General features: G+C 40.0%; 3 protein-coding genes across 6 annotated transcripts in view; 2 read left to right on the forward strand and 1 right to left on the reverse strand.

Moving 5' to 3' along the window:
* The first annotated feature begins 447 nt into the window (after positions 1 to 447).
* Positions 448 to 11,056, forward strand: osbpl2b (oxysterol binding protein-like 2b). The gene is made up of 13 exons (XM_072696950.1): positions 448 to 566; positions 1,909 to 2,032; positions 2,329 to 2,404; positions 2,496 to 2,630; positions 4,352 to 4,449; positions 4,801 to 4,983; positions 5,213 to 5,320; positions 5,569 to 5,658; positions 6,249 to 6,375; positions 8,024 to 8,149; positions 8,277 to 8,400; positions 8,530 to 8,620; positions 9,013 to 11,056. Exons 1-13 carry the CDS (start codon positions 530 to 532, stop codon positions 9,113 to 9,115), a joined length of 1,422 nt encoding a protein of 473 aa, XP_072553051.1. The 5' UTR covers positions 448 to 529; the 3' UTR covers positions 9,116 to 11,056.
* A 2,153-nt stretch (positions 11,057 to 13,209) lies between these two features.
* adrm1 (ADRM1 26S proteasome ubiquitin receptor) lies at positions 13,210 to 22,676 on the forward strand. 2 transcript variants are annotated; one of them, XM_072656439.1, is made up of 10 exons: positions 13,210 to 13,299; positions 15,368 to 15,599; positions 15,849 to 15,965; positions 16,169 to 16,292; positions 16,425 to 16,511; positions 16,603 to 16,684; positions 17,433 to 17,692; positions 20,905 to 21,062; positions 21,165 to 21,267; positions 22,413 to 22,676. In XM_072656439.1, exons 2-10 carry the CDS (start codon positions 15,390 to 15,392, stop codon positions 22,517 to 22,519), a joined length of 1,248 nt encoding a protein of 415 aa, XP_072512540.1. In that variant the 5' UTR covers positions 13,210 to 13,299; positions 15,368 to 15,389; the 3' UTR covers positions 22,520 to 22,676. The 2 variants fall into 2 exon arrangements, with proteins under 2 accessions (XP_072512540.1, XP_072512541.1); XM_072656440.1 differs by having other exon boundaries at positions 16,428 to 16,511.
* Positions 22,677 to 22,717: 41 nt separating this feature from the next.
* lama5 (laminin, alpha 5) overlaps positions 22,718 to 23,768 on the reverse strand; it is a 90,591-nt gene continuing 89,540 nt past the window's right edge. For all 3 annotated transcript variants that reach the window (XM_072656437.1, XM_072656436.1, XM_072656435.1), the window contains one exon: positions 22,718 to 23,490. In XM_072656437.1, the coding sequence (XP_072512538.1) occupies positions 23,342 to 23,490 (149 nt within the window). In that variant the 3' untranslated portion in view covers positions 22,718 to 23,341. The remainder of the gene's footprint in view (positions 23,491 to 23,768) is intronic.

Below are 23,768 nucleotides of genomic sequence, written 5' to 3' on the forward strand. Positions count from 1 at the left end.
CTTGGCCTGAGCGCTGGTGGCTGGGTTCTTTCCTCAGGTTAACTTATCTGTCCATCAGCTGCAGACACACAGGCTGTTCAGTACGGGGTGGTAATAGAGTCCGAAGTCCATTTCTTTATTGAATGTGCCCTTGCATATCTGTCTAAGGGAGGAGACTAATGCAGGCTACTCACTATTTACTAATTAAAAGCTGCAAATTGCCTCATTTAAAACCCCAAAAGGCCAAGATGTGAACAAGCCAGTGGCTGTTGCTATGTCATATCTGAATGGCTTTTGTCAAACCTCACAAATTGAAGGGTCAGGGAAGTACACTAAGGCAAGCCTAGAGAACTCATCATTTTGTTCCCTTTTTGTGGTTCAGATTTCTCTCTATATTGTACAGATTTGTGATATGTTGATATACTTGTATTTCTTTACATTGACACAGTCTCCTATCAATGTCTTCAGGAGCAACTGCAGTTGGAACCGCCAGTGAAGATTTGTGAGGGACCATGTTCTAGTAGCTCGTGCAGGCTGCCCACACTCTACAATGAACAATGAGGATGAGTTCTATGATGCCGTCACAGGTGAGCAAAGGACAAGTGGAGGCTCTTGATGCCTAATCCCCAACCGTAGGTGATCAAAGGCAGGGCCTGGGTTATTAAGGTTGTTTTTTTGTGCCATGTTTTTATTACAACTGATAAAAAGCTCATTGCACTTGTACTTAAGGCATTGATATAAACCATAAATTGTTTAGTAAGGAGTGTTATGAGTGTTTTTTTTTCTTTCAAGGACATTAATTGCATGGATGGTGCACTGCTACTAAGCAGACCTTTAGCTGTAGTTTAATCAGTAACCAGAGCATTAGTCATAATCCTGGAGATTTTCCAGGAAATCTCTAAAAATATAACAGCCACCCACATAAGCAGGATGGACCCAAAATATGCCCAGGGAACACACATTAAACAAATTGCAGCTGCCCTCAAACAACACTTCCGACAATGCCCAAAGTAGACTGCCTCATTTGTCGCCCAACACCAGCACTGTTGTTCCTTTTGACTTGACCCATCAGGCAGTCTTTTTGTTGTGGCAGGCTATTGGAGGACAGTGGCCGGGCCACTCTGTATCATGTTACCTTTCAATAATGCAGCGGCAGCAACCAAACCAGCCGACAGCTCCTGTCATTGCTGCATACACTCTGAGGAAACCAGATGAAAAGATGATGGATGAATAAATAAAAGGGCGGATCAGGCCGCCAAAGCCATAGAAAGTTGATGAGCTTGTTGTTGCTGTAAGGTGATGCTTGATGGCAAAAGTTTGAGATGACCCCATAAACAATACCCCGTTTGGAGTGACCCCACTCTGCCACAAACCTCTTCTGCATGGAGGTTTCAGCTTTGGTGGCCAAAGCTTTTAAAAAAAGATTTAGGCTGAAGGTTTTCGAGGCTGAAGTTTGGTTGCTGAGATACGTGTGACACCAGCAGACGCCAATTAGGGCATTCTTCCTTTAGAAACAGGGAGAGGGGAGGAGTTTGATTTAAGGTCTATGACTGATGTTTTAAATAGGCTTATCATTATCAGTGGTTTTCCTATGGGAACTCCTTAAAATGACAAGAGTAAGCTCTTCTACTATGGGACTTTAACACATAATTAGATGTGCATAGAGATGTATTTGCGTATATTCTCCTTTAAAAGCACACATTTAAATTTTATATTATCTGTGTGATCTAAAGTGAGGGACATGCATACATGTGCTGATGTGCATTGATATTTAAGTATGTCTATCTGTCTTTATGATCTATATCATGCGTGAGTGAAAGGCGAAACTGCACGTTCTGTAGATCTACATCCTGCTTTTGCAGTTTCTATGTGAATCTCTCTGAGTATCAGTTGTGAGGCAGATATGTATTTTTTGTGTGGATATGACAGGCTTGGATTCAGACGAGTCATGTGAGGGCACTTCAGAGGCCAGTTTTAAAGATGCTATAGTGGATCATGGTGCTGAAAAGAACAATGGCACCATACCACAGGAGAACGGAATCAAGAAACGCAGGTACAGTGAGATTCCTAGTCTGGAGTGTTCTTTTCTTTCTTTCTATCTCTCACTCCCACTCTTGTATGGTCTCTGTGGTAAAAAAAACAAAACAAGGCAGTACAAACATTTTTTGTCTATCAAATTGTACTATCAGCATGTTAAATGCTGGCTGTTTGTGACAGAAAGTGTACTCTGGGGTTAACTGGAGTACAAGACAGTGTGTGTGTGTGTGTGTGTGTGTGTGTGTGTGTGTGTGTGTGTGTGTGTGAGAGAGTGTGTGTATGTGCTAACTAAGGTGTGTCTCTGCATCTCAGGTCAGCCCTTCCTGCCCCCATGTTTTCACGAAATAACTTCAGTGTATGGAGCATCCTCAAGAAATGTATTGGACTGGTAAGAAAACAGACATAACTTGTCGTAAAATGTATTCCGTTGTGTCTCTGCTGTTGGTTGTGACCCACACTGCTCTGTCACTGTGGGACAGGAACTGTCCAAGATCACCATGCCCATTGTCTTCAATGAGCCACTGAGCTTCTTGCAGAGAATCACGGAGTACATGGAGCACACATACCTCATCCACAAAGCCTGCACACAGTCAGACTCCATAGACAGAATGCAGGTGGGTAACATATACACGCTTAAGACACAACTCCTATCTTTTATTATATCAGAAATGTTTAGCACATAGGATGTTTGTGATCAGATGTAAAGCCAAGAACACTTACTTTAAAATAAAAAGACTTATTAATGTTATTAATTACAATGTCTTACATCTGTCTTTGTTCAAATTTCAGCCTAAAATGTTTTTTTTTTTTATTATTTAGAGCAAAAGTGGATTTATTTATTTATTTATTTATTTATTTTTTACTTGACCTGAAATGTGTTCAGATGTTCATCACAAGTCCAACTAGAGAAAATAAAACAAATAATCTTACACTTATGTATTGAGCCAAGTTATCCTACATTCAATACCGTTCTCAGAAAATGGTATGTGAACCTTTTGCTTTCAGTAACTGGTGTGACAACCTTGAACAGCAATTATTTAGCCATTTCTCACACTTTCTTCTGAGCATTTTTTTTTTTTTTTAGATCATACAACATTTTACAACTTTCATCATTATTTTGTTAAGGGTCTGAATTGTATTTCAAAAAATCTTCCTGATTTACCGTTTTTTGTGGACTTACTTGTGTGGTTTGGGTTGTTATCTTGCTACATGATCCACACACAGTTATAATTATGCAACAGTTAAGTTCACTTTACATCCTGACAGTTTCCAGTAGAATCTGCCAGTAAAATCCAGATGTTGTAGGTGCGTCAATAATGACAAGCCGTTCTGGAACCGGGGCAGCATTTAATGGCATTTAAATCAAACATTATTTTGAGTTCATCTGTCCTCTAAACTTGGTTCTAATAGACTTTTGGCTTATGCATGCAGCATCAAGCAAACCTCAGATGAGCGTCAGTGTTTGTTTTTGTTGTGTTGTAGAAGAGTAGTGTTTTTTTTCTTGCTATCATGCCATACACACTGTTCTTGTGTAGTGCTTGATGGTGTACACAATTACAAGAATGGTGTCTTGTTCCCTAGACGTTACCCTTTGGTCCTCTCATAATGTATGCACACCATAGAAGTGATTCTTGCTGGATGACCATTTCTTGCTAACTGTAACAGTGGTACTGAATTCCCTCCATTTGTATATTATCTGCCTCTAATTGAGCTCATGGAGGGCTTGCTAACTTGCACCTCATTTGCTATTGTTTGAGTTAATTTCCACTTTAAATTAATTTGTACTCATGAGGGTCGCCCTTTTTGTTTGTTTGTTTGTTTTTATAAGGATATTAAATGCTGCACAGGAAGAAATGGTATAAAAATGTTTTTGCCACTTAATTTGTCTAGTTTTAGGGATCTGAACAATCTGTTTTTTTGTTTGTTTCTTTTATCTGATTTTTTTTGTCACTTTTGACACCATACTAAACATTGTGAATTTTGTAGTAGCACTATAATCTCATGTGCGCACACAAATTTTTTTTACCTCACTTGTTTATGCAGCTTGTAAGTCAGGCACTTTGCTGTTAGTTTGCTGCATATTCCAGTGTAGGCTACTGAAGATGCCAAACCTTCAAACAAATCAGTGAATGTCTGGATTTGAACAACTGGGCTACAACTGTGAATCACAGGCATGAAATAGTGGTGTTAATAATGTATTTCATATTATATAATAATTAACAGCCCTTCTATGACCACACCATATCTGAGAAAAGTCACCTCTTGGGCGTTAGCTTGATGCAGCTTTTTCTTTTACACCCCCCCCCCCCCCCCCCCCCTTTTATCCTACCCCTAGGCGGTAGCTGCTTTTGCTGTATCCGCTGTGGCCTCTCAGTGGGACAGAACTGGAAAGCCGTTCAACCCTCTCTTAGGAGAGACTTATGAGCTCACACGGTAAACACTGAACAGATAACCAGCAGAGATTTAAACATGCTAAAAAAACACCCACAGATGACATTCCCTCAGATGACATTAGCAATTGTGTACAAGTATAAATTGCATTGTCTTAACTGGATCTGTGTTTAAGACTGATCTGCTATCTGGTTTGAGAGTGAAGCTCTTAAAGCAAACTACTATCTGCTTCCTTTTAATCTAGGTTCCTGTATTGGGCCTTTATTTCATGATATGTCATTTTGAGGTTTTAAGGCCAGGTTGCTGGATGAGAGAACTGTACGTTTGTGCTACTGATGCAATGTCTCTTCCTTCCTTTTATTTTGTTCTTGTTCTTTTTTCTTTCTTTCTCAGAGAGGATCAAGGCTTTAGGTTGATTTCAGAACAGGTTAGTCACCACCCACCCATTAGTGCATTCCATGCAGAGGGTCTGGCCCAGGACTTTCTATTCCATGGCTCTATATACCCCAAGCTTAAGTTCTGGGGCAAGAGTGTGGAGGCAGAGCCCAAAGGAACCATCACATTAGAACTCCTCAAGTGAGTAACACTCTACCTGATTGTTTTTTCTTCAATGCTTCCCATCTAAATAGACTAGAGCAGATGGGCTGTACGACTGTGGCTGTGTGTTTGTTCAGTGACTTGAGTGGGTCTTTTCCTGGTTGAGACAGGATATCAAGGTTTCAGACCAAAACTCTGGGGTTGCTGGGTAACTGGCTGGTCACATGCTGACATGTGAATTGAGTTGGTGTGGGTTTGTTCCTTGCAGGCACAAAGAAGCATACACATGGTCAAACCCTTTCTGCTGTGTCCACAATGTGATTGTGGGCAAACTGTGGATTGAGCAGTATGGCACTGTAGAGATAGTCAACCACAGGTAAACCATGCATACTAATTAGTTGACTAAATCTATTTGCTTTTTAATCTGTAGCATACCAGGAATGTTGGAATTACTAAAATAACACTTAATTCCATTGTGGTTCCTACAGAGCACATGCCCATTTCTAAATGCTTCTATACAGTAATGGCACATGAAAAATAAGATGGAGAATAAAGAAGTGAGAGCTGTGTTTTATGCCTAATGAAGTGATGAAAATCTTATTTTTGATTGGTTGATTTGGGCAGTACTGGAGACAAGTGTGTGCTCAACTTTAAACCATGCGGGATGTTCGGCAAGGAGTTACACAGAGTGGAAGGTTATATCCAGGACAAATGGTGAGACCCCCACACTCCACCTCTGACCAAATACGATAATTGGCGTGTTGTGAAAAAGAACTGACTAAGAACTCGAAAGAACACATTTAGTGTTAAAGAGCTTGCTTTTATAATAATGAATCATGTCTACAAGGCATATTTAGTTGCCTTCTGCTGTTAGTGTGTTCTTGGAGGGCAGAATTAACAGTTAGGCTGTGGTAAAGTCAACTTATGTACAAATGATTATCTTTTGCATGTATGTAATGTATGCACTACCAATGTGAGAACAAGCAAGTCCTGTTCAGTAAACAGTATTGGCTCAGAATGAAACTATGTGGAGTGCCCCTCCACTTCATATTTTTCTGTAAATATATAGTATGTATATTTAGATAGATGGAGAATCGAGAAAAGAAAGGATGGTATTTTCATTTGGAAAATGCATCACCACTTGTTCCTGTTCTAGCTGAAATCACTGTTCTGTGCAAGTGTTGTGTTGAATTTCTTGCAATTTGTCTAACAATGTTCTCTCTCTCCTTCTCTCTCCTTCTCTCCCTCTCCGCGCGTGTGTGTGTGTGTGTGTGTGTGTGTGTGTGGGTGTGGGTGTGGGACAGTAAGAAGAAGCGGTGTGTTATCTACGGGAAGTGGACAGAATGCATGTGGAGCGTGGACCCGCAGGTATACGAGTCACATCGGAAGAACGATAAGAAAGGGACAACAGACACCAAGAAACAGAAAGCGGTCAGTATGTTCAGCTATAACCCAAGACTCCTGTGCAAAAATTAAAGAAGTGTTAGGTAGCCTTTTTTATGTAAATATCAAAGTGCAACAATAGATGCCCACTGGGGACTGGTCTTTTAGACCACACCTTAATAATGAGAGCGCAGAATATTGTATGTGTGCAAGTGCATTAATATTTGTTTTGGCACTTTTGCTTTGTATCACAAATGTCAGCAAACATGTCACACTGAATCTGGAATGTGTGCGGTTCCTAATGTGTCTGATAAGCATGCACTGATAAGCCAATGTTTAAAATAAATTTCTGCATTATGTATTAGTCATTTTATAGCATGTAAGTAAAGGTAAAGGTGCACGTATTTGTCACTGTACAGTGTACACTGTACAGCGAAATGTGTCCTCCGTATTTAACCCATCTGGTAGTGAACACACACTCACACACACACATGTGTTAGGGGCAGCGAGTACACACACACACCCAGAGCGGTGGGCAGCCAACTCCAGCGCCCGGGGAGCAGAGAGGGTAAAGTAAGTATGTATGTAAGTTTAAATTATGGTAAAGAAAATAAATACATTTTGATAAATAAGTATTGAGTTATTGACTTTAGTTAGACTTTTCACTAAATAGCCGCTCTGCCAACAGTGAATTAGACAAAAAAGGGTGTTAAAGGTCAGTGACATGTAAATGGAAACTGGTCATGCCAGGGCAGAATTGCAGTGGCATGTGTCACTGACTGTGTGTAAACAGGAGTGGCTTTGATTGTGTATGCTCATGGAGGCTCATGGGCATGGTCTTTGTTCTGTTTTTTTTTTTTACTTTGTTTTTAGTAAGCTTCTGGTTGGTGAAAATGCTAAAATACAGTGGATTTTTATAGATTTCTTTTTTTTGTGTTCACTTGAAATTTCTTTTCCTTTTTTTTTTTATTACTGCTAGAAAAGGGGGCTGACTGTTTATTAGAATTTATAATAAGTAAAGGCAAGCGTTTGTGTACCCTTGACTGAATGACTTGATGATGACAAGATCCAAATATAACCACAACTTGAACTGCAAGTTGTGAGAGTATGGACTCTGTATGGTTAAGCATTTGTAGGGGCCAAGTTGATGATTTAGATAATTAGTTTGTTATGAAAGATAAAGTAACTGTGGATTTGGATTTGCTGAAAATAGTGTTTCCTCATTTTCGAAAAAAAGAATACAAAATGTATCATTTGGCCAGGGGTGGACAGACTCACCTGGACCAGAGTAAAGTGGAAAAACCAGGAGTCTGACAGAGGATCTTGTGGTTCACATACAAAAGTGATTTACATTTTTAGGAAACTTTTGGTCGGAATCTCAAAAGAAAATTGGCCAGTTATCTTGAAACAAGGTTTGTCATGATAATGAAATGAATGAGTCTTGAGAAAACTAATAATTAACTTTTTCTTGCAGGAAAATAGTGTAATTGTAGTGTCCCCTCTCTATGAAAAAATGTGTTTAAAAAGGCACAGTGAGCTGCAAATGCAAAATGTGAACGCCACTAGTCAGCTAAAATATATGCTTTAGGGAAAGTATGGGATTTTGTATGTACTGATTTTAATACCAAATTGCTCTGAATCTTCTAAAATGTAGATGTAAGATCTAACTGTCTGTGTTTGTATTAAATGTGTTTAGGAAGAGGCAGAGGTTGCTGAGAACGAGGATGCAGATGACATGCCGGAGGTTCAGGAGACTGTAGCTGTAATTCCTGGTAGCACTTTGCTGTGGAGAGTATCACCTAGACCACCCAATTCAGCAGAGGTACACACACGAACACACAGATACACTGCACCGAAATGAACAGCTGAATCTTTTGCATTGCCAGGGTTATAAAATTTATCCTGTGACTCTTCATTTTAAAAACCGACGTCTCTCTGTCCTTGGGCAGATGTACAACTTCACTAACTTCACCATCACACTGAATGAATTGGAGCTTGGCATGGAGGGAGTTTTGGCCCCTACAGACTGCCGTCTACGGCCTGACATCAGAGCCATGGAGAACGGTGACATGGGTAATAAAATCTTTCTTGCGCCTGAACTTTTGTCCTGTAATTCTACAGTGCCCTCTGGTGTTCTCTAGTCAAAAGGCAGCTCTTGCATTCTATTGAGGGTAATGTGTGTGTGTGTGTATGTGCTTCTAGATGAAGCCAGCAGAGAGAAGGAGAGGCTGGAGGAGAAGCAGAGAGCATCTCGTAAAGAGAGGGCCAAGGACAATGAGGAGTGGTCCACTAGGTAAGCACTCTGACCTACCTAAGTTCATGCTTTTAATTTGATCAAAATGTATAGGTTATTACTTTCATATAAATCCAAGTGTATGATCATTGCATTTAGGAACTGCACTGTATTCACCATATGTAAATCAATGCTCAAGTTATCTGTTGCAGTTTATATTACACTTATAATCAATGTCCCATTTACTTGACAAATTATATATAGGCTGACATTATATTGTATAATATTATTATTTGTTATTAGTGTTGTTAGATCTGAATGTTTGGATTACTTTTGCTACATTTGCTAAATTATGAATGTGTTAGTGTGTGATGTCTGTACATACATATAACCACAAAGCTATAGAAGCTGACATTAATTCCAGATATTGCTTCTGCTTGTTTCTCCTGCAGGTGGTTTGAGTTGAGCACAAACCCATACACCGGATCACAGGACTGGCTCTACACTGGAGGTTACTTTGATAGGAAATACACAGACTGCCCTGATATCTACTGACCAGGGACCAGCGTTCTGGAGTGCACTCATTTCCTGCCCTGCCCTGCCCTGCCCCACACCCACAGTGTCCTTCTACCAAGCATCATATTGTTCATCTGGAACTGATGTAGCAACGCTAGCTGTTTCTTGATCACTGTTCACTTCGCCATGCACATACCTTACAAACGTCTATTTCTCCCAGTGATTAGTGAAACATCCATTAGCAAATTGATCCATAGCAACAGTGAAATCGGGGATTGAACAGGCAGGGGAGGATCACAACACTTCAGAGTCGTTAAAGATTTGGTTTGCTGAGGGAAGACTTCACAGCACTTCTGACCAGCTGTTTTGTGTCATTCGCAACACAAGGAAAGTACAGAACATGAGGAGAGACCGAGTCTCAGAGAACTGCCCTTTTCTCTGCCTTAGAACTCTTGGCCCCCCTTACTACATCTTCGACTCTGGCTAATTTCAGTTTCTCCCACTGCTCCTGCAACCGCATTTGTAGTCTTCATATGCCGTCACTTTCAACTTACTCAGTTAAGCATTGTCTGCATTCTCTGTGGAAGGGCCCAGCTTGTGGAAAAGCCACACATATTGAACTTTTTATTTCACATTGGATAACACAGAGCTGCTTCAAACATGACCGATGCTCACCGTTAGGTTGACAGAAGAACTCTGCACAAGTGTGCGCGTATGTGTATCAGTAATGCCATGTAAAGCCATACCACCTTTACTTAGAGGTACAGTATGTTGCCCCTGCTGGCTTGTAGTTCTCAAGTAGAAAAAACATACATTTTTGATATGATCACAATGAATTTTCAGAGATATTGTTTCTATTTGTTAATCACTGAAAGTGCATTTGAACTAAGCTTCTGATGGATTTAATATATTCCCCAATGTTCAAAACATCACAGGTAAAAAAAGAAATATCCTCAAAAACAGGTAACAGGTAAAGAAACTAATAGCATTTATTCTTTTATTTTCTTTTCACAGCCGTCACAATGACTTGGGTTCACGCTGTTTCACCATATGGCCAATTTCTTGCACTTGAGTCGTTTTCCTTGTATATTTCCAGGATAGCACACAACCCATCTTGATTATTGTAAAATCTCACCATTCACATTACATTTATCGCCACTGTACCCAGATTTACAAAGACACACACACTGTGCACTTGTTAAAAAAGTCAAAACTATGCAAAACCATCAAAAAGCTCAAATCCCAATATATTAACCTGTACCTGTATAGTAGACACTCTCAATATAGATGTGTGTGTGTGTGTGTATAGTTTAGTCTTAATGAAAAGAAACCAGTGTTTAGAAGGGCGGTTTATGTGACTGTAAAGATCCAGCAATCTAGCTAATATCATTCCTCCTCCGTGCCCACATTGAGTTGAGTTTATAATTATGTTGATAATTCCCTTATGTAAACTTTCATTTAGGCCACAGAAAAGGCATTTGTCATGATTTTTCTTAAAACACATGAGCTCTAGCTATGACGTGTGCAGCAGATAATTGTTAAAATTGTTGGAAGCACAGTGATGCTAGAGATTTTTTTTTTTTCCCTATTTTAAGATACCAGTCATTTTTCTTTCTCCTTAGTGCCTGAATTGAAATATGTAATTGTCACTAATACTTGAGCATTTTATTAAGTTTGTCTTTCACTCAGTCATGCCAGTGTTTTTAAGATTCATTAGAGTATGTTTAAAGATCTTTGTTAATTCCTTCGTTTCTGTTCGCCTAAGCAAATGTACACTTTTTTTTTTTTTTCACAATTTGAGGAACATCAATGTCAGCAAGAATGTCGGCACATTTTCACAAGCTGTATTATGTACACATGTACAGTTCATTACACTACTTGATTGCATCCATTAATCTAGTTGCTCATTCTTTTAAATGTACATTTGATTATTTGAAAACTAGCAATATAAAACTAATATACATTAAAATATAGATTTTATTTGGCTTTGTGTGGATTCATTTTGTCAGGTCAGTGTTTTAGTACACTTCGCTGTACATCATGTTCCTGTGTACAAATGCCTTTTTTTGGTTTGTTTTGTTCCAAATGTTGCACATGTTTAGTAATCACAGACACACAGCTTATTATTTTGAGCAATGATTTATTTTTATAGTATTTAAATACATTTTGGTGAGAAATTCAAACCTTTTTATTTTGATTTGGGGGATTAATTCTTGGACTTAATTTCCATTCAGAATTGAACAGATGCCATTCTGGTGTGATTAAATGCTACTAATAGATATTATACTTTAAATATGATTCTTTTGAAATAAAATGTACCTTGAGGAGAACATGTCCCTGAGTCTTTTACAAACAAAATTGTCACTTAAGCATAAAGTCTTAAGTGTTAAAGTCTTCCTGGTGTCTTAAACTACAAAGATTACGCAGTATTGACCGTCGTTGTAGTCCTACGTGTCTTTGCATGTTGTTGATGTCCGGGTGATTGTCTGAACTTGTCCTTTGTGTCCTCCTTCCAATATTTCTTAACCTTGCGCCATTACCTTTTTATCCTAAAAATCAAAGCTAATTTCATCAAAAACATCTACAGAATTCATAAATATTCATAAAATACTCATGCATATGCCCATGCATATACTCGTTGAACACGTTGTTAGGAAAACTATACAAATATTGGGTACGGCCTCCCTCAATACTTTGTGGCAAAATTTCCACAAGATGTTGGAAACGTTCCTTTGAGATTCTGGTCCATGTTGACATGATTGCATGACATAGTTCTATCACATATTCATGTGGCAAATTTTCCATTCTGCCACATCTCCGTGATGATCAAAATCCATTGGAACAGTGACCGATTTGGCCAAGGAAGAACACTGAACTCATCATGTTTGGGAGACCAGTTTGAGACTGCTTTTGCTTTGTAATATGCTGCAGGCCCATGCATATACTCGTTGAACACGTTGTTAGGAAAACTATACAAATATTGGGTACGGCCTCCCTCAATACTTTGTGGCAAAATTTCCACAAGATGTTGGAAACGTTCCTTTGAGATTCTGGTCCATGTTGACATGATTGCATGACATAGTTCTTGCACATATTCATGTGGCAAATTTTCCATTCTGCCACATCTCCGTGATGATCAAAATCCATTGGAACAGTGACCGATTAGGCCAAGGAAGAACACTGAACTCATCATGTTTGGGAGACCAGTTTGAGACTGCTTTTGCTTTGTAATATGCTGCAGTCCCATGCTGGAAGAAGCTGTTAGAAGATGGTCAATAAAGTCATGATGCACATGGCCAGCAACAATACCTACATAGGCAGTGGCATTCAAGCAATGAATGCATGGATTCATGCCCACTGCAGCCTCAGCTTCCTGTTCTTGCCTACCAGAGGTGAAACCAGAGGTGGCCTTCTGCTGCTGTAGCCCATCCACCTCTAGAGCTGTAGTGCAATCTGAGATGTTTTTCTATTCATCACAGTTGTACAGAGTGATCATCGGAGTTACTGTAGTCTTTCTATCAAGTAAAACCATTCTGCCCATTCTCCACTGCCCTTTGCTTTTTCTCTATTACACTTTTCTGTGTAAACGCGAGAGGTTGTTGTGCTGAAAATCCCAGATCAGCATTTTGAATTAGTTGCATCAGCTCGTCCGGCATCAACAATCATGCCACGCTCAAACTCACTGTGATCTGTGACCCATTTCCCCCTTATTTTGATGGTTGATGTGAACATTAGCCAAAGCTTCTGGACCGTACCTGCATAATTTTATGTACTGCTGTTACAGGATTGGCTGATTATATAATTACAAGATTAGTAATTATATATAATTAGATGAGTTGTAGGTAATTTTTGTTTTTAATTAGCTAATATTTTAAGGGTTATTACAAAATGAAGAATCGAAAAAATATTTATTAAAAGTAAAACCGCAGCGGTTGCCGCCATCTGGTATAATATTCACATGATATTCACGGATGAGAAGAAATAAAAAATAATAATAATATAAGTAACAAATAATTTGGTAAACAGTACAGAAATACAAGTTTACCCACCGCCCCTTCTTTTGACAGACAGCTAGTTGGCCAATCACGGAGAGTTCAGAGAACACCAACAGGCCAATCCGCATCAGGCAGGAAATTATTTTCTGTAGCGACCTGAACTCTGCCAGGCTCTGACCGGTTCGCCGAGCCTCTGACTTTGGAAAAAAAAGCACAGCAAATCTAAAGGTATGGAAATTACTGGGAGAAAATATACATGTCATAAATGGTTAGCTTTCAAACAGGTCGTCTAAGTAAACTTGTGGGTAAAAAAGACGTTTGGGAAACGTTCCTGGTTGCTGCTTAGCTGGTGTTAGCGGTGCAGTCTCTGCTAGCTAGCGCTACCAGCTGCGCTCGTTTTAAAGAACAGGGGTTTTCAGTTTTAGCTGCCGCTGTTGCAGCTGGCGGGGTGACCGCAGAACGCAGCGCTTTTCAGTGTTTTAGTATATTAATCTCTGTACACTTGAGTGTTAGCAAATAACTCTGATTAGCCAGCGAGCACACCTGCTTCTAAATCTTGCTGAGTAACCCAGCTGGCTAGTGAGCTAGCACGCTAGCGTTAGCTGCTGCTCTCGGTGTGGCCGCACTCCTCCGCTCCTAGCTGTGTTTTTGAGCATCGCAGCATCGCAGCACAGTCACTCACTGCACTCTCTGCTGGCAGCACGACGAGGATTGTCTTCAGACCTCCAATAGGATTTGTCTGTCTGTACCACAGGTCTTATACTGTATGGACAAAAGTATTGGGACGCACCGCTTTATCATTTATCATGTGTTTTGCTCAGTATAGTTGCCACAAGCGCTTGGAGAAAATGGGGTCGTTCTAAGTAAGAGGACACCTTTGTGACCAAGTCAGTTGGTGAGATCTCTTCCCTCCTAGATATCTCCGATCAGCTGTGAGTGGTGGAAGCATTTAGGAACCCAAACAACTCCAGCATGAAGTGTCAGACCACATAAAGTCCCAGAGCAGGGTCCCCGAGTGCTCCAACGCTCTGCTGATTCCATTAAAGTTCCAAACCCTGCCATTACCATCAGCACAGTGCCAGGAGCTTGATGGTCTCAGTGGCCGGGCAGCTGCATGCAGGCCTTCTGCAGAGTGACAAATCACTCAATCTGGCAGTCTGATTTTGCAAATGCCAGAAGCAAGTTTCCTGCCTGACTGCACTGTGTGGAATGTAAAGTTTGGAGGAGGAGGGATAATGCTGTGGGGTTGTATTTCAGGGGTTGGCCTAGACGCTAGACGTTTTTGTGCTCTACTTTTCGTTTTTAATTTCATTTCATTTGAATTAACTTTAATCAGACTTGATTTTTTTCTCTAACCACTCGACTACTACTTCTCATCACCTTGAGTTGCGGCGCTCATTATAATGCTCTGATTGGCTTTACACACAGGTTATTGGTCTGTCAGCCGCTAAACAGGCCACTAAACGTTTACTGTGATGGCTGAAAATGTTACACTGGTTAAAAGGAACACACTAGTAGCAGGTGTGGCTGGGCATATTGGGTGTTATGCAGTTTTTAGTTCTGAGTTCAAGATTTGATCTGATATTTCAGATGTTAAAATGTCTTGATTGCGCTGATTCACTACACAGATTTAAGGCAGAGAAACAGAAGTTGTCCAGACTTTTTCCACTGCCTGTAGCGAAAGCCTTCTAAACCAGATAACCCCTGAAATCACAACCCTGGTTTTGTTAACTCTTAATTCTTATCTCATTTCTGGTCTCTGTCACGTTTTGTTGGTTTAGCTGCATGTTCCTATTTATGGATTGACTTAAACCAAAATATTCTGTCTGTGTTATCGTTATAGACAATATGTTTTTCTAATCATATTGAAGATGTTGATAGTACTTAATAAACACTGGTCAGCTGCATGTTTCATTACAAACAGTGTAATTAGACTTTAATTAGATGAGATGCTGCAGATGTTGAATGAAAATCACTACACTGTATGGGAGAGTATCTGAACAGTAGGTTTTAAGAATCTCTTGCTGATGTATTTAGTGTGTGGTTACATGTATTGTTATAAATATTGTGACAAATAGATCTATGCATTTTCTTTTTACCTGGCTAAACATTTGCTTTTAGTATGTAATTTAGTATGTACAAATTAGTGTGTAATTATATTTTGTCATCTTTTGCATAATTTGTCGTTGTCTCAGGTTCTTTTTGGGCCCTTTGGGTCCCAAATGTTCTGTGCAAAGTAAAAAAAAAAAAAGGTAATTTCTTTCCATTGATTTCAGCAGATTTTTTTGTTTGGTAGGTGTCTACAGAAAGACGGCAGTATGTCATCAGGAGCACTCTTTCCCAGTCTGGTGTCAGGCTCGCGTAGCTCATCCAGCAAATACTTGGTGGAGTTCCGGGCTGGTAAAATGACCCTGAAGGGCAGTACGGTGACGCCAGACAAGCGCAAAGGCACTGTCTACATCCAGCAGACAGACGACTCTCTCATCCATTTCTGCTGGAAGGACAGAACCACTGGAAATGTAGATGATGTCAGTACCTTTTTTGAACCTTGAAATAAACACTAATAATACCCCTTATTTCTCTCTTATAAACATGACCAGTCTAAGACCAGTTAATTTTAAGCCACATCATTGCACAGTTTAGAGCATTTTAGACAATTACTTAAAAATAGTCGCTAAGTGGTGCAGTACTCTGGAACTTGGATTATTTTTTTGGATTTCATTCAAGTTTCTGGACTGTAAGTAATGCCATTGTTTTTTGTTTCTTTCTTCTTCCAGGATCTGATTATTTTCCCTGATGACTGCGAGTTTAAGAGGGTAAACCAGTGCACCACCGGACGTGTGTATGTGCTGAAGTTCAAGGCAGGCTCCAAAAGGCTGTTCTTCTGGATGCAAGTGAGCCAAAACAGATTTTCTTGTTAGCATTAGAGGTTATGCTGTAGACTAACTTTTCATTATAGCCCATCCTTATTGGTTAGGCAAATACTGTATGTTGCAACATTGAAAGACACTATCACTTTGCCCCCCCTTTCCAGTTCTGAAATAATTATTGACTATTAGCATTCGTGACACATACCTTGCTGTGCCCTGTGTTTTAGGAGCCCAAAACAGACAAGGATGATGAGTACTGTCGTAAAGTGAATGAGTATCTGAATAACCCACCCATGCCGGGTGCTCTAGGCAGTGGAGGAAGTGGTGGGCATGAACTCTCTGCCCTAGGAGGTGTGATGTTTATTTAAATGACATGAAATCGTGTGTGCGTGTGTGTGGGTGTGTGTGGGTGTGGGTGTGTAGAGTATAAAAATATTTCCTTATGTTTGCTCTGGAATTTAGACTTGTTTGCTTTTTGCCTAGGAGAAGGTGGTCTGCAAAACCTTTTGGGGAACATGAGCCATAATCAACTCATGCAGCTGATTGGCCCAACTGGACTGGGTGGGCTTGGTAAGTAAAAAGTGTCTTTTCCCACAGAGGAAAGGCAAAACCTGATATGTATATATGCATGTAATATAAACTCAATATATATGTTTTGCAGGTGGACTTGGTGCTCTTGCAGGCCCAGGTTTGGCCAGTCTTTTGGGAAGTGGTGGTCCAGCCAGTAGCAGTTCAACCTCTAGGTTTGTATGTCCCACATGTTAGCAACACTGTGTTTACTGGTCTGGCAGTTCTGTGGTCAGCTTGAACACTTTATAGTAATGACAAAGTAGTGCAGCTATATCATGCTATCAGATGAGGTTTGGGTTAATGAAGATCATTAGACCTTTTCTCTAAAGTGTTGTAAAATGTAGAACAAAAACTCAGACATTTTAAGAAAAGTCTCACTTATTATTATTTTTCCAGCAGCTTTTTTTTTTTTACCTGAAGCACTCAAATGCATGAAATTGTCAGGTCTAACTACACAGACTAAATTCAACTGGGCAACAGCAGTGCTTCTGTTATATAGCCAATGTATTGTGACGTAGGTGTGACGTATCAGTATTGCTGAACTCTTGCTTAAACTGAAAGCAATTACACAGTATACTGTATACTCATATAGACCATGTGTTTCACTCGGCACTAGATGAGCTTAATATCCGTTATGGAAATGGTACAGTACAATGTACTCTTAAATAAACGTTTTGCAAAGGGTTCACAGGAGCTGTGAGTGTATAAAGAACATTTAAATAGGTAAAGAACCTTTTTTATTTACCTCTTCTAAATGGTTCTTCACACACACATTTTATACAAATAATAGTTTGTGGAATCAAAAATTATTCTTCAGTGGCATCATTCAAAGAACCCTTTTGTAGCATGTTTATGTTTAAGGGAGCGTGTCCATGTTGGTGGTGTAAGAACATTTAATCATTTCTGTCTTGTCTTCTGAAGCTCCCGCAGCCAGTCAGCAGCTGCCACGCCCTCCTCTGGATCCGCTGCTCGTTTAAGCTCCACCCAGGCACCCACTACCCCAGTGACACCTGCTGCAACTTCCACGGGGTCTCCCACTTTGACCCCCACAACCCCAGCAGCCCAGACCCCCTCCCTGGCTGCCGGAGTGGGAAGCCCCACGCAGCCCATTCAACTGAGTGACCTCCAGAGCATCCTCGCCACCATGAACGTGCCTGCCATGGCTGCAGAGGGCCAGGGAGGTGAGAGGGTGAGGGGTGGGACTTTAAGACGAGGTTCAGTTCTGTTGGTGGCAGACTCCAAATACGGAGACAACACTGCAGTTTAGAACTAGAACTAACTCATTAGCTAATTACTCCCCATAAGATAGCCTTGTACTTTTGCTCTCTGACAGAAACCTTGCATCTCCAAAAAAAAAGCTTGAAGTCAGTGTGAAAAGATTTTATTCATGTTTTCATAAATTTGTTACAATAACACAAAGAACAGCTACCAGAGTCATACAATGTACCACTGTGGTGTTCTGCCTCCACTGTTTGTTAGTATTGCACCTTATGGAGGCGTAGTGGAAAGTTCTGAGGACCTGTGCTACCAGCATTCCAAAGCTGAGTTTAGAGACCTTTTCGACTGCTGTCCTCCCCCTTGCTTGCTAATGCACGCGTAGTCATGTGGAGTATAGAGTCAGGAGGACTGGACAGAACAAGCTGTAAATGGGAAATGAGACGGCTGATGAGTTTTGGGGTCTTCCAGTTTTAGTGATCTATCACAGTGTTGGCTAGGAAGCATGTTCTTCATGGGGGACCTCACATTTAAGCCCTTGTTTATTTAAGGTTTTTATTAGTTGCTTAATTTATAAAAAAAATCATCACAGAACTCAATGAATGCATTTAGCTACTTAAAGTAGCACCCATTGCGGCCACCAGATGTGCAAATGTGCACACATTGCTTGTCCAGTCCCTGTAGAGAAGTATTGCCAATAGAATAACAAACATGAACCTATTGGCACCATGATTAATGCCAGACATGGGCTAGATGGGTATAACTCTCCCTAGCACTGAGCTGTGGAGCAGTGGAACGTCCGTGCTCCATCCAGCACTTTTTGTATGAGTTAAGGAGTTTAGGATGAGGTGGGGTGGTGATCATCCAAATTCCTGACCTTGTTAATGCTCTTCTTGCTGAATGCAATCAAATCCTCACAGCACAGCAACTTTCCCTGAACAGTAGAGACAGTTACTCCAACAAACACAGGATAAACTATTATTATATAATAATATAGATATAAATATATATTATTATTTATTTTATTTTTAATTGTCTGTTTGGAAGAAACAATGAAAGAGCAGATTACGTTTGTCGATATATAGTGTATGTGGCCGTCATGCTCAAGAATCACAGCAGAAACCTTAAGAGGATCGTCAATTATTGTTGTAGCAATTGAGAAAGGCACATTCATTAGTATACATAATAGGATACATCTGATAATAATGTGTTTTGCACAGCAAAATATAAAGAAAATGACTAAATACTAAGGCTGCACCTATCAAATATTTTTGGAATCAAGTATTCTAATGATTTTTTTTCCATTGATTAATCGGGTAGATAAATCATTCTTTTGTGTTTTTAAACAGCTGTATTAAGTGTTCTCAACATAAAAGGTCTCTTAAAATGAGCAAGCAACTGGCTGTTGTGCCTTTTAAAATGTTCAACTCTTTTACTAGATCAAATCTTAAAACATTTGGCTTATTGGCTTCAGAACTAAGCCCATCTAATCCACCTTTTTCGTGAAACTTTTATTATGTACATGGGCGGGTACAACTTCATAAACAAACATAGGTTAGCCTATTTGTCATTAATTAGCCTTAATTAGTTTGATCTTAATTAAAAAAAAAAGGAAACTGGGGTGTACCCCCTGCAACAGCCCATCTGAGAATAAAGAATAAATAACAAAGTGTAAAAGTACTTCAATTCCCAATTATTTCCAAAAGTAAATTTATATTCTAATGAATACTGTCATAAATGAATGTGTCCAATTGTAGCATTTGTTATTACTACCTTATGAATGGGAAAGGTGTTCTGGGATGTAACCTGTGTGAGGGAGGGAGGGAGAGACAAGTAGGTACTACATGAGTGAGATCTTGGTGCATTTGCTGTCCTGCTACGTATTATGCCTAGTCACTGTCTACTCATAATACAGGCTACAGATAATTAGAAATACTAATGAAAAAAAGTTTTAACAAGCGCTAGTGTTGCAGTTAGCAATCGTAGTCATACGCTGTAGAGGCTCATTGTCTGCTTGGAGAAGCGCAGTTCATGTGAGGAGGCTTTTGGTTCAGGTGCTGCAGCATTGATGAAGTACTGTAATGGGAGGCCAGCTCCGTTTTTACAGTGTATACACCGCACTACAGTGTCCGCCTTGCACAGCATAAAATGGTCCCACACTCGCACACTGGTATCTTCATTTCCTGCCATTGCCATAGAGAGCAAAATAAATCACAGCACCTTAAATCTGTGAAATGCGCGTCAGCTACACACACACACACACACAGTCCGTGTAAAATAAGGAGACCGGAGCTGCGCAGTAATCTACAAGACGAGAGCGATATGACAGCAGAGACATTTAAAATAGATGGACTTTGCTGACGGGAATTAAACGAAGCCTCAAACATTTTTTGTAATTGAATTATTTAAGTTTCAGCCCTACTAAATACACTGTCCAAAAGTATTGGGACACACCTCAGACTGCACCTAGCCATGCAGTCTGCCTTTACAAACATTAGTATACGAATGAGTGGTTCTAAGGAGCTCACTGAATTCCAGAATGGTTCTGTAAAGAGATGCCATTCCACCATCAACTGTGAGTGATATTTATTCAAAAGTTGAAGTGTTTAGCAACTCTGCACAGCAACTGTCAGACCGCTTAAGATTACAGAGTGCTTAGGCACATGGTGTATAAAAGACACTCCAACACTCTGCTGTTCCGAACCTCCTGTTATACATGCAAGGGGAACAACTCCTTAATGTCAGAAGATGTAGAATGGGATGTCATGAAAGCTTCTGAGGGTGTCCAAATACTTTTCCTCCTATAATGTATGTATTGCATAGGCACGGCCCATCTAACCTTATTATAGTGTATTTACAGTTGTGTGCAGCCTCCTCCTGCATTTGTATTTTATTTTACATCAAGAATGAAATACAACGCAGGCAATATGCACACAGAAAAAGCTGGCCTGACGGAATGACTTTGCAGGCACAGAGGAAGGTTATCAGTAGAAAGACATGGATACAAAGCACAGAATTGAACTGTTCCAAGTTGAGACTTTCCAATACAGCGAGTGTTGATGCCATTTATGAAGTGCGTGTGTTGAGAGTCAAGGACTCTTTTATGCTTGAGAAGTAGGAAGTGTTCAGTTGAGTCCCTTTTAAGTGAGCATTGAAGCTTTGAACTCCCTCTCTGTAGTGGATCTGGCGAGTGTGCTGACTCCTGATATAATGGCTCCAATTCTGGCTAATCCTGAGGTGCAGCAGAGGCTACTGCCATACCTGCCCACAGGAGAATCCCTTCCACAGAGTGCTGAGGAGATTCAAAACACACTAACCTCCCCACAGTTTCAGCAGGTAACACACGCGCGCACACACACGCACACGCATTTCTACACTTTCACTTTCAGCAAATAGCACCCTCAGACAGCAGCTTCAGTAAACTTTACGTGTGTGCAGGCGATGAGCATGTTCAGCAGCGCGCTGGCATCAGGGCAGCTTGGCCCTCTCATGAACCAGTTTGGCCTGCCTTCTGAAGCAGTGGACGCCGCTAACAAAGGAGGTAACTCGCTCGCTCTCTTGGCAATCAGTGTCCTATATAGTGCAGAGTGTTATGTGCAGTATAAGACCATTTCTGACCTTTTTAAATTGTATTTTATTATTAATCAGTGTCTCGTCGTGAAATCTGCTTGTAAACGGAGTTGAAATATACAAGTTGAAAAGCTGAAATAACAGACTGGCTTACCGGTTAAGCTGATTAGTATCTGCTAGGAACTGCCTAAATACACCGAAATATTTAGAGATGTCCTGATCAGGGTTATTGAGGATCTGCTGATACCGACCCAAGCCGATATGTGTATGTATAAATAATACAGCCTCATGGTTCAGATGAGAAGTGCTGCAAATTAGTTTTGAAAATGAAAGATTCTGGCCTGATTGATTTAGTTTAGAGACTTTCCTTAAAATGACGTTTTATAGGGAGTTTCACGTCTTATAATCCAGCCCGTCTCTCCCCCCCCTGACCATTCAGCTCCCGGTTCCTTTAAAACACTGCGGTCAAAGCCCCTTTCTGCGTGTGTAGTGATGCCTCTCTATAAACTGTTATCTCACATTAGTAGTTGACAAACATGTGAAGTCTAGAGTGTGTAAGTGTGCTGTGGTTGGGTTGCTATAGTGTGTGTGTGTGTGTGTGTGTGTGTGTGTGTTAGTTAGCATTAGTTTCTACTAGGTTCTAAATGTGCAGTTGTGATTTAAAAACAGGGAAAGGTGTGCAGTTCTCCTACCAGTAAGAGTGATTATAGGCTGTGATAGTTTCATGTATTATGGTCTGTTTTCATGTTTCACTCTAAATTCTGGACTGGAATTCAAATATACCTGAACCGACTCTTCAGTAATAACTTGGTGAATTATTTGTAGGGATGCCCTGATCCTGTTTTTACTGAACGATACATGTATCTTACTGTAGAACATAAACTAAAATGGAATAAACAAACATTGTCAAACTGAGATTTTAGCAGATTCAAGAAACTTCCATACTGCCTTTGTGGTCTCAGACACATGGCATTAATTATATATATATATATATAAATGGTATAAATGTGTTACAAATAAATAAAAAAAAGTGTTGACTAGTCCTGTATTTATGCATTATGCTATCTGCAGAGCAGATTTATTAAAGTTTTATATGTTTCTTATTCTGTTTGACAGATGTGGAAGCTTTTGCCAAGGCCATGGAAGGCAGCAATGGAAAGACGGAGGATTCTGGTGATGCCAAAGACAAGAAGGATGATGATGAGGACATGAGCTTGGATTAGTAACACAAGTCTTAAATCAGCGTTTCAATCCAGACAGCGCCCTCCCTCTCTCGTTAGCTGTGTAGCTCTTAAAAAAAAAAAAGGAAGAAGAAAAAAAGAATGCTTGTATGTTTTGTAAGTCTGATGTAATGCAATTAAATTCTTGACTCATCTGAAATTCATGTCGTTGAAGCCTCAATTAAAGTTAGAAGAAGCAGGTTGTATAAAAATGATTTTATTAATTACCATTAAAAATACAACTATACTTTTACATGGAATTTGGGGTTTGAGTTTAAAACTCCAGTGATCACTCTTAATACCACAGAATGACTCCCATGAGTCCTAAATCCAGGCAGCTCTTTACTTTAAAAAAACAAAAACAAATCAGACCCAAAATATAGCTTTAGATAGGTATGGTCCCATAATGTTCCAATCAGAATTACTGACATACAGAAAACACTGATGGTGACACCAGTTTTGTGTTACTGAACCCAAACAGTGACGGACTACTGAAGATCTCCGTAGCAGCAATCCTGTCTCTGGAAAGATCAGGCATACTGACCAAAACCTCTTATGAAACAGTACAAACTGTGTGCGCACTTGTGGATAGAGCTTACAGTACTGGTACGCTTCCAATAACGGTCCTTTAACAGTGGCTTTACACTCAGTGCCTTTACAACAAATAAAACTCCACACTGATGTCTTAAATATACACTTTTTTTAACCAAACTATAAATATCTTTAATTTAGCTATGGTATAGGAAAACCCACCACCAACTGATTTGATCATACTGGTGTGTTGGATGTGTAGTCCAGGGATAATGTGGTGTAATACAGTCTGGACTACATGGCAGGGCATCCCTGCGTGGCCACAGCTCCAGACACAGAGAACGGTTTGGACAGCATGGCCGTCCTGCCGTTCAGCACTGCTTTCCGCACACACCCATGGAAGGGAGGGAGAGACGCCGGAAGACCAGGAACCGCCACTGCATCTAAGAACATACACACATTATGTTTACTCCTGCAATGAAGTTCAGTTAATGTTTACCACTTGTGGTCGAGTTTTAACTTTAGCTTCAGGTATGACATTTTCCACAAAATGAGTACTTAGGAAGTGTTACATCAGGTAGCATGTTATTAGTCCTTGTTGGTCAGGAATATTCTTATTACTGTGCTTCAGTTTCTAGTCAAGAGTTTAATGCTAATTCAGCTTAAAAGGGAACCCCCAGCTGAAGTATATTCTGTATTAAAGTAATGTACAGTGTGGGAT

This window comes from Salminus brasiliensis, chromosome 14, assembly GCF_030463535.1.
Source record: "Salminus brasiliensis chromosome 14, fSalBra1.hap2, whole genome shotgun sequence".
NCBI classification, from domain to species: domain Eukaryota; kingdom Metazoa; phylum Chordata; class Actinopteri; order Characiformes; family Bryconidae; genus Salminus; species Salminus brasiliensis.